General features: G+C 33.2%; 1 protein-coding gene across 1 annotated transcript; it reads left to right on the forward strand.

Annotated features, from left to right (window-relative positions):
* Window positions 1–478: 478 nt before the first annotated feature.
* On the forward strand, window positions 479–10,695 carry LOC114538006 (interferon-induced very large GTPase 1-like). Its single transcript, XM_028559118.1, has 5 exons — window positions 479–554; window positions 1,201–1,330; window positions 3,725–3,934; window positions 4,627–4,746; window positions 5,993–10,695. Exons 2-5 carry the CDS (start codon window positions 1,243–1,245, stop codon window positions 10,693–10,695), a joined length of 5,121 nt encoding a protein of 1,706 aa, XP_028414919.1. The 5' UTR covers window positions 479–554; window positions 1,201–1,242.
* Window positions 10,696–11,150: the final 455 nt, after the last annotated feature.

Below are 11,150 nucleotides of genomic sequence, written 5' to 3' on the forward strand. Positions count from 1 at the left end.
GGAAAAAGCAATATTGATGAGTTCGAAGAAGTGTAAATATTATTTGTTGTTTAGTGATACGGACTGAAAATATCAGAGCTTATACGTACAATTGCAAGTAGCTACATCTTCATGAACCGTGACCCACCTCATTATACAGCATTAGTTCCCAATAAATTGAGGCTTAAAACTGTTTCGACCGCATTTCGAGCGCATATATACTTAATTATGTATGTGATACCTAATGAAGTCGATTTTTAGCAATTTTATACCTGTTACGTATATGTGTATATATATAATTATACATATACTTCTTTTAGTTTCGTGCTATATATTTGAAAGCTTGGATATGTAGGCACGCAAGCAGATGTACACAAACAGAAAGTTTCCTATTTTTTTCGTGGTAGCCTCGTAACAAGAGCGAAACAACGCTGCGGTTGCGGTTCGTTGCAGTTTACTCTGTGTTCTTAGGAATTTATTTAAGATATCTCACTGGTACCAGTTGGTCAGTTTGCTTGCGAATTTTTTGTGAAAACAGTTTGCGAAGATTTCCCTACAGATGAAAGTACAGTAAGGTAGGCCGCGCATGCAAGTAACTTCATATCCTGAAAGCGCATGAGTAAATCACTACTATTCGCGAAAGAATATCAGGGGTTTTAAGAGAAGACAGTTACTGAGTCAGAACACATCTTGTCGCTTGTATGTTCAGTTGACGTTAACTTGATTCTCGTCAAGTTTCATATGCATTTTTAACAAGACCTCAATTAATATATTTTAAACAGTAAGCCTGACATTATGCAGGGTTTATAAAGAAGTTATTATTTTAAACCATACTTTTGTTCAGGATAGGTAAATTTGTGGGAAGTTTCTTAATGTTAGGAAGTTTTTTTACTTTATTGATAAAAATTAACGTAAAGATTTCCACACAAGGGGATACACCGACAACTCGGTTTTAACCATAGTATGCTCTAGTTTACCGGCCAAATCCCCGTTCTCACGTCGACCAATACGGATACTCTGATAATGTTTCGACAATTTACAAAAATCAATTCTACCTACACCACAACCTTAATTAAATAAAGCTATATAATGTGCTCAAAACAAAAGTTAGATGCTAAGCTAATCTATTACTCTCATATAGGGAAAAAATTACCCTTGTATTGCATGCTGCAAGTTTCTCTCCACGCAATTTTGGCCACAAAAACATCTCAAATTTATTAGGAATTGATATTACGCGCTGGAAAAAAAACACTGGACTAAACAATGGAGAAAACGGAGGATGGGAATAAAGAACAAAAGGACGAAATCAAGACAAGTTCTAAGAATTTCCCAAAAGAAAATGACGAAGATGGTACAGTATGAAACATGCAGAATTTAACCTACGACTATATATATATATATATATATATATATATATATATATATATATATATATATATATATATATATATATATATATATATGTATATATATATATATATATATATATATATATATATATATATACATATTTAGGGCAATCACCTGGCAAAAAGCCATTTATAAGTAAATCACAAAAACATATTAACGTTTCCACTTTATTATCTTTCTCAAGTGAACTAAATATTACAGGCTTCTACTTTTATATACCTACCTAGATTAAAATTAGCATACATAGTTATCCATTTCAATATTCAACCCAGAGGGGTACATTGTCTTAAGTCTGTTGATCCAATACTTTTCCCTAATTGTAGGTTCTGCCGGATTAGTTTTATCAATGATAACTATCTCACAATCATTAACTAAACCATTGTGCTCTTTTCTTAGAAAATGTGAATGAAAAAACGCTTGTGTGTGGTCCCGATTGTTATATATATATATATATATATATATATATATATATATATATATATATATATATATATATATATATATATATATGATAAGCATGTCAAAAGAAATATATATATATATATATATTTATATATATATATAATATATATATATATATATAATATATATATATATATAAAATAATAATATATTTAAGAAACATAGCCAAGATCAGAAAGTACATTAGTGCTAGCACGACCGAAGTACTTATCCATTCCTTTGTCAGTTCGAGATTGGATTTCTGCAATTCACTTTTGTATGGTTTACCTAAGTACGAAGTTAATAAATTGCAAAATGTGCAAAATGCAGCTGCACGGATTATAGCTTGTTTGCGAAAGTATGACCACATCAGTCCAATTTTAAGAAATCTACACTGGTTGCCAGTTCAAGAAAGAATCGTTTTTAAGATGAATTTAATGTGTTTCAAAATAGTAAATAATATTGCTCCCAAATATTTGCAAGAACTTGTATGTCTTTATGAACCAACAAGAACACTTCGATCATCTTCAGATAAATGGCGTCTTAAAGAACAATCATACAAACTTAAAACTTATGGATATCGGGCATTTTCGGTAGCAGGGCCAAAACTATGGAACACACTTCCAGTAGATATCAGATCTATAACTGACATTAACATTTTTAAAACAAAATTAAAGACGTATCTTTTTAAATTAGCTTACAACGTATGACTTATAATTATGATTATAAGACATTCTCATTATTAAGTTTTACTGCAGTTTTAAATAGTATTGGTATTGATATAGAATTTGTAGCGGTTGAACTTTAACCTTGTCATATAAGACGTGTAAAATATTGTATAATTAATTTTAAAATGTAAAGCGCATAGGACAGAAATTTTATAGAAATTATAGAAATTTTATTATTATTATTTTTATTATTAGTAGTAATATATATATATATATATATATATATATATATATATATATATATATATTATATATATATATATATTATATATATGTATATATATATATATAATATTATATATATATATATATATATATATATATATATATACACCCATTTGCAAAAACGTTGGCCGCAGATAGATAGATAGATAGATACTCAAAGTCTAATTAGAATTGCATATGAATACATTTGCATGGGATTTCAATCATATTACACAACATATGCAATTCTAATTAGATTTCGGGTATATATCTATCTATCTATCTGCGGCCAACGTTTTTGCAAATGGGTGTATATATATATATATATATATATATATATATATATATATATATATATATATATATATATATATATATATATATGTATATACGCAAATTTGGATGTGTACGTTGTGAATCAGAGTGCTCAATACCAATACAATAGTAGAGCAAAAAAATCAACAAATTACAATCTTAAAATTTTTATTTCGCTACACTGTGTTTCACGTACTCGCCTGATGATCGTACATGGTAGAAGTACGTGAAACACAGTGTAGCGAAATAAAAATTTTAAGATTGTAATTTGTTGATATATATATATATATATATATATATATATATATATATATATATATATATATATATATATATATATATAGTTGTTGTGTTTAGTTGTTGGTGCAATTTGTTCACTAGATAAAACTGCGCCCAAAGCATATATATATGATGTCGCAATTTCCTTAAACGTGATAAAACATTTTTCCATCTTACTTTATTTATTAAAGATTATATGAGCCACTAAGTTTAATCGCGTTGGACGCAGTTGTAGCCTAACAGCCTGATGATTAGGTTAATTCCTAACAATGAGGTGTTCTATTTTAAAGAATCATATATAATAAACGTTTGAAAAACACAAAACTGAAAATGTATTTCAATTCTTTGTATTTTGAAATAATATACAGTTAGAACGAGAGGAAATGAAAACGAAGATTGTCAGCAGGAAGATGGAAACAAAACAAAATCAGATGAAGATAAAACAAAAATTATTATGACAGAACAATCCTTTGAAGAAACAGACTTAAACGATATGGAATCAAAAAATTACGACACTAAGGCAGAAGTGGAAAACATTGAAAAACTTGAGGAGCAAAAATCTGACGTTTCAGAGAAAGGTAGCAACGCAAATTGCTTGTACTATTTCTGTAACGGTTTACAACCCCAACTACTTGGTAGCTTTGTAAGATTCTTTTCCTATGATGCTGTCAGCTAGCTAGGGCCGTTTCGTATTTAGTTAATAAAAAATATATTTTTAAACACAACTTTTATATATATTAACTTACAATTTTTTTCTCACATACGTCTATAGCAAATTGTTTATAGCAACGGGTTAAACCATAATTGTGAAATTCATTCATAATTAATGAGTCTAACTTCCAATCATTGCGCAGTATTTTAGTCACATACATACATTTGTAATTCGCCATAAAGGTCTTATGAATTAGCAATTCATATATTGTATTAACTTTGATTCAAGTAATCTCAATTAGTATTCATAACTTTGTTACACACATGCCCTGATGTATACATTAAGCTTAATCTATTCATTTCCACAAGCTATATAATGCTAGGATTTTAATTTTTTGATCAGATTTGTCAAATGATCCATCTAACTTAAATTCTCTCCATGCAAGCGCGATTGAGTCAGTTTATTGATTATTAGCTTTATGAAATTGCAAATTACACAATCAATCATATCATGTTAAAACTTGTTAAAAAAGTCTTGCTATGCCTCGTTTAGAGGTCGTATATGGGATGAATTAAATGAGTTTTTCAAACTAATTTAAACTTCTAATTGGTTTTGTAGTCGATGTGGAGGAAACTGAAAACGGAGATTGTCAGCAAGAGAATGAAAACGAAACAACATCAGCTGAAGATGAGAGAAAAATTACCATGACAGAACACCTCGTGGAAGAAACGGATAAAGGTATGTTGGAATGAAATTAAATTGTACTTTATCATTTAGTTTTAAACTAGTGGTCTGCTAAAAAAGATTCCAAACGTCTTTTTTTAATTTTCACTACAACCCAAGATGTCTGGTTTCGCCAGTAAATCTTCCAATATGTAATATAATTGATCAGTCGAGGGTTTACAATTTTTTATGAATTCATAAATTCGAAAATTCTAGCATTGATTGTTTTCATTTATTGATGTTGGTTTAACCACAGAAGTCACGTACGTTCATAAATCCTACGATTGTGACAAAAAACGTGTTCAGAATACATAATTAGCTATATTTCGTAATTGAAAATACGCTTAATCTTTCAGGCATAATTCTTCGCCCAGATCGTGCGAGGATGAGGCTGCACTGATCTTTATGATCTGCAATAGACGTGTACATGTAGTCTAAAATTGATATCTGTATTACAGTTGATTTCACAAAACTTTGGCCGCTCCAGTTGCGAACTATGTTTTGAAACTGTCAAGTGGGCGGGGAAGTTGTCAATTCCGTTTTGTAATTCGCAACGAAATTCCGAAGTTCAAATCGAACTTCGAAATTTCAAATCGAACTTTGTGGGCAATTTGGCTCAGTCTCTATAAAATGGGCACTATAAAATACCTGGGCAAAGCAATTACAATATATTTCTTTACTGCATTGAAATTGCTTTGCCCTGGTGTTTTATAGTGGCCATTTTTTAGTGATTTAGTCAAATTGCCCGCAAAGTTCGATTTGAAATTCCGAAGTTCGATTTGAACTTCGGAAATTCGTTGCGAATTACAAAACGGAATTGACAACTTCCCCGCCCACTTGACAGTTTCAAAACATAGTTCGCAACTGGAGCGGCCAAAGTTTTGTGAAATCAACTGTAACGTAAAACGTAACTGCCTTGATGCGTGTTTATTCAGTTTTCCTCTTTCAATCAACATAGCACAAAATTATGAACAAAATTATGAATTTATATCCAACATTTTCATCATGAACAAAATTATAAATTTATATATACCCAAGATCAATAACGCAATCTGGACGAATCTATAAAACTATTATTTGTTATATCGCTTTGAATAAGGTGCTAATCGGGTTTTTTAAAGAACGAAACGACACAATATGATATATAATATTAAAAAAATAAGCTACTTCAATAGAATAGACAATAAGTTCTAATAATAATAAATGCCTCTTCAATCTAACTCTCATAGTCCATGTTTATTTTTTTCTCTTCTGAATACAGAAAAACCCGAACAAACTGCGAGTAAAGATCAATCCCCAGACGCTTTAGCAACATCCGGTGCCCTGTTTAAATTATGTAATGAATTAAATTTAAAACCTGATTCAAAGTTTACTTTAAAACACGCACGAACAATTGATAATCACACACTTACTGATGAAAAGCTAAAATCCCCTGAGCAAATACCTGAGTATATTTTTAAAACAATATTGATGGCTAATTACCATGTGCGCAAATTTAAAATAACCCAGGATATAAGCAGAACTAAACAAAGCGAAGATTCCGATGACAGCGAAGATGAGGACGAAGGAGTGAACCCAATGGATGCATTGCTTTGTATTTTTTATTTCTCGGATGATTCTTTGCGGCGTTATCTTGCCTTAAAATTAGCGACATGTCAACTTAGTATTCCGTTTCTTTTGCCTGATCCAAAAATGCCATCTGAAAATGTTACAATGCTGCTGTCGTCCGTAGAGGGCATCACGAAATCTTGGAAAGATTCTCCCGAAATTTTTGTAACAGAATATCCATTTCCAGTGGTTTCTTTCATTCGCATTGGCAAAGTCACAACATCGAAATCATCCTTGATCAACAAAATTATGAGTGATGGAAGCAATCATCATGACTTCTTCTTCCACAAAGACATGGAAGGTGGGCATTTTGAGAGAAAAATAGTCGATGGATTGGTTGAGATGAGCTGGTATCTTCCTGGAGAAAGTGAGAAACAAACATGCCAAAATGAAATTTGTTTTATGAATCTACGAGGAGACGCAGGGGTTTTAAAGAAGCAACGAAATGTCCTTTCAAAGATCTCATCTGTTTTATGCATTTTAATACCTTCGGAGTATCCAGACGAGACCAGTAGGAAGATACTGGAAGAGGCGATGGATGACAAAGCAAAAATCATTCTCATTTTCCTTGAGAAACCAGGGCAAGAAGCAAAACAGTATTTCAAACTGCTGGAAGGCGAAAAGTTAGCTTCAATAACCAGATCCAAGCGAGCCAATGAACACGAATTTGTAAAAATTATACAAGAAAAAGTTATAGGAAAGCTACAAGATATTCAAACAACGCCTCTAAGAAACTTGGCATCTCTTGCAAGTGAACATTGCATCAATTATAACATCGGTCAAACACAAACCAAATTTGAAGAAAACGTTGACAAATGGTTGAAAATCGGAATAAAAGAAGCCAAAGACCATTTGAAATTACAATTGCACGTCCCAGTATTGGCGGACCTGGAAAGAGAAAAATATCGACCCAGAGGCCGGGGTACCAAATCTCTTAAAGATGATATGGACAAAATATATAAAAAAATTAAAAATGAAAATAAAAACCAAAAGAAATCGTTTAAACAACTGGATCGGCGATTTCTTGACTTTCTTGATTTTCTTTCAAAGATGAATGTGACTGAACGAGTTAAAGCGTTGTGTAGGTTGAAGCATCAGTTGAATAAGATGTCTCTCCGTGTTATGGCAGAATTGCATGGCGAAGATCAGAAAAAACAGGCAGCAACGTCCCAGGAGTTAAAAGAAAAACGCTTAAAACATTCCCGAGAGAAATCCAGATCCTCGTTTGGTTTAGAGCACATCATCAGAGAACTTGCCCAGCTCTACCAACTTCGAGAAAGCAAATACGACTTTGCAGATGTCGCAGCAGAGATGTTGCTTTCAGGACAATCTCTTGAGTTAGTAGATGGTGATTCCTCGTACATTCCACTGCGATGGTTTGAAGCTGTATATACTAAGCTAGAGAAAAAAACAAAAAACGCTACAATATTTGTAATTTCTGTTCTAGGTATTCAAAGTTCAGGTAAGTCCACAATGTTAAACACAATGTTTGGTTTAGAATTTCCAGTCAGTGTAGGAAGGTGTACTCGCGGCGCTTTTGTTAGCCTCATTCCTGTCAGTGATTCACTGAAGATTGCTTCAAAGTTTGATTATGTTTTAATCGTTGACACTGAAGGTCTTTCAGGATCTGGAGATCCTAAGGTACGAGAACATGACAATGAATTGGCAACTTTTGTTATTGGTGTCGCCGACTTGACCATAGTTAATATCATGGGCGAAAATCACAATGAAATAAAAGAATTCTTGGAGATTTCCATGCATGCTTTCCTGAAGATGAAACTTGTGAAAGAGAAAAGGATATGCAAAATTGTTCACCAGAACGTTGCTGCGACCGACGCAAGAGACAAGTTGACCGATGACCGTTTAAAACTGAAGAAAGATCTCGATAAAATGGCAAAACTAGCTGCTATTCAAGAAAATTGTGAAGAAGAAATCCAAAAATTGGATGATATAATATCATTCAATGAAAATGAAGACGTGTTTTATATACCAAGCCTACTTCAAGGTAATCCCCCAATGGCTCCAGTAAACCCTAACTATGGAAGAGCCATTCAAAAGGTAAAGGAAAGTATTATCAGCTTGATATCTTCGAAACATGGTTTTCAACTTTCGATTGCTCAGTTTCGAGAGAGGGTCTGCAACCTTTGGAATGCAATGCTGAAGGAAAATTTCATTTTTAATTTCCGTAATGTAATTGAAGTTAGAGCCTATGCGGCTTTAGACCGAAAATACTTCGAAGAATCAGTGAATTTGATGGTGACAGGAATGACGGAGCTGAAAACAAGAATTGAAGTGGCTCTAAGCAGATGCACAACACGAGAAGAACGTGAGAAGGAATGGAAGGAAAGTAGAAAACAGATATGGAGTGAAGCAGCAAACCTTGCAAAAAAAATGGAAAGAGTTATGAAACGCTTCTTTGAAGAAAACGAAGATAAAGCAACTCTTGAGCAGTGGAGGGAAAACACTATGTTGAAAATCAAACAAATGGAAGAGAATCAAAAATTAGAAGTCACTACCTATTGTTCAGAAGCTTTTCGTTATTTACAAAATCGTCAAGACGTCGATGAAAAGAAGCAAAGCTTTGAGAAAGAGATCCTTCACAAGGCAAAAAAATTCATAACTTCAGCTCAAAATACTGATGATGCAAAGAAATGCTTAGCGGCTTTCGAACAAGAATGGGAGAAATGGATGGCAGAAATTCCACATTATCAGGAAAGCAAAACTGACGTCGCTGACGTAATGGTAAATGTTCTTTGCGAAACTAACCCTGCTCTGAATGCAGAAATGACAGAGAAGATAAAAAGCCAAAATTACAAAATATTAAACTTCAAAAAAAGTCCGGTGCTACGATACACTTCCAGTTCACTTGTTCAAAGGAGCGTCCAAACAATGGCCAAATTCTTTAACTTGTTTAATAAACAACAAGATTCTTCAGGAAGAAACATCAATGATCAAGCAGTTGATTGCGCACTTGATTTCGCGGAAAAAAAAGCAAAATCAGGAGTTCGATGTACTCGCAATGACCTTATAGAAATGTACCAAAAAGTTATAACAACCTTGGACAAAGAGGCAGAAAAATCTTGCTTTAAATTCGACGATTTGTTTAAATGTGATATCCTGCTTTATGCATTTGCACATACTTACGACATTTTTGAAAAAATGGAACAACGCTATTTGGAAGAACGAAATATAAAAGGCGACCTTGAAAAGAACCTGCGACCAAGGTTAGAAACGTATTTCAAAAATCTCTGCGATAAAATGGGAAAGGAAATGTCGGCTGCTACCTCCTTTGTGGATGTACTTCGAACACCAATTGAATCAGCGCTGAACCGCGCCATGGGTCCCGCAGTAGCAAAAGAAGTCTTGAAAGTTAGCAAGTTTCAGAGTAAAGGTCAATTTCATGCCAGTGTATTGATTGAACTCGGCAAAGAGGCAGAGTTTAAATCGTACATTCCTTATCTTCAAAATCCAGTTAAATTTCTAAGGGCTAAATTAATGGAATCAATTGAAGACTATTGCATAAATGAAAATCCTGACTCCATCATCTCAGTTCTCAGAAAAGAAGTCGACAAGTTAAAAGAAGATGTTTCGACTGGTATTTCATCTGCTAAGGAAGAAACAGAGAATCATGGTGAAAAACTGACCTTTTGGATCCAGCAATTCGTGTCGAAGTGTTCTTCGTTGGCCATCACAAAAGAAATGTTTGCCGTGGCCGCAATTGATGACGATCTGAAAGACATTGATGTGTTCGAAACCCAAGTTGAGGAAAAGATAAATGATTTTTTTGTATCGTTAATAGAGCGTGGAATAGATGATTTCATTATGAGGGAATGGGACCCATCCCCGCACGATCACTTGTTCTCTTCGATATTTGGTTGTCAAAGTTGTTGTCCATTTTGCAAAGGTTTGTGCGATCAAACCAATCAAAATCATCCTGGTAGTCACTCTACAAGAATTCATCGCGCACAGGGATTGAGTGGTTATCACAGTGTCGACACAAAAATATTGCGTAGTACCATTTGCACTAACGATGTCGCTAATGAAAAAAGACGTTTTCGAAACAAGGAAACAGCCGGGGAATGGCATTATTACAAAGATTATCAATCGGTGAATGATTATTATAAATCGTGGCAAATTCCTGGAGATGAATCATTTGAGTTATCTAAATATTGGCAGTGGTTCATGGCTAACTTCTCGGAAGAATTGGCAAATTTCTATGAGGTTGAAAAACCAAAAATCCCATCAACATGGCATGATCGTACATTCGAAGAAGTGGAACATGATCTTCGTCAGGAATACAACATGCTGCTGGTTGTGAATGAACCAAGTCAGCCAACAGAGCCCAGTAGTCCCTAAGACGTTTTTAATCTTGTCTCTTTTTTATCTATATCTGTTTGTACGTTCGTGCACGTAGTACTTTTAGGAATTTGGAGATTATATAACATCCTAGGTTGTTAATTTTTCGTATTTTCACTTTTAACAGCAATTAGTTTCTCAGATAAGACCTATACTTGACTGGAGTGAACGTATTCGTCTCTATCACTTCCTCAAACTAATTCAAGTCAGTCTTGAACATAAATTAGTCGCGATTCAATGTTTTTAATTATCTATTTAATAAGCTGTAACAAGTAAAACAATCAACTACACTTTAAATGTAATCTCCACTTTGCTCGAATGCACATAAAACGTTCGAAAAAGGGGTCACCAATGTAATCTACATATATCAGAAAGTAAATAAATGAAGCAATTGTCTCATATAACCTTCAGAACTATCATTTATAAAATGATAAATTTTAACACGTGCATGATAT

This window comes from Dendronephthya gigantea, unplaced genomic scaffold (assembly GCF_004324835.1).
Source record: "Dendronephthya gigantea isolate DGI-Jeju-01 unplaced genomic scaffold, DenGig_1.0 000172F, whole genome shotgun sequence".
NCBI classification, from domain to species: Eukaryota; Metazoa; Cnidaria; class Anthozoa; order Malacalcyonacea; family Nephtheidae; genus Dendronephthya; species Dendronephthya gigantea.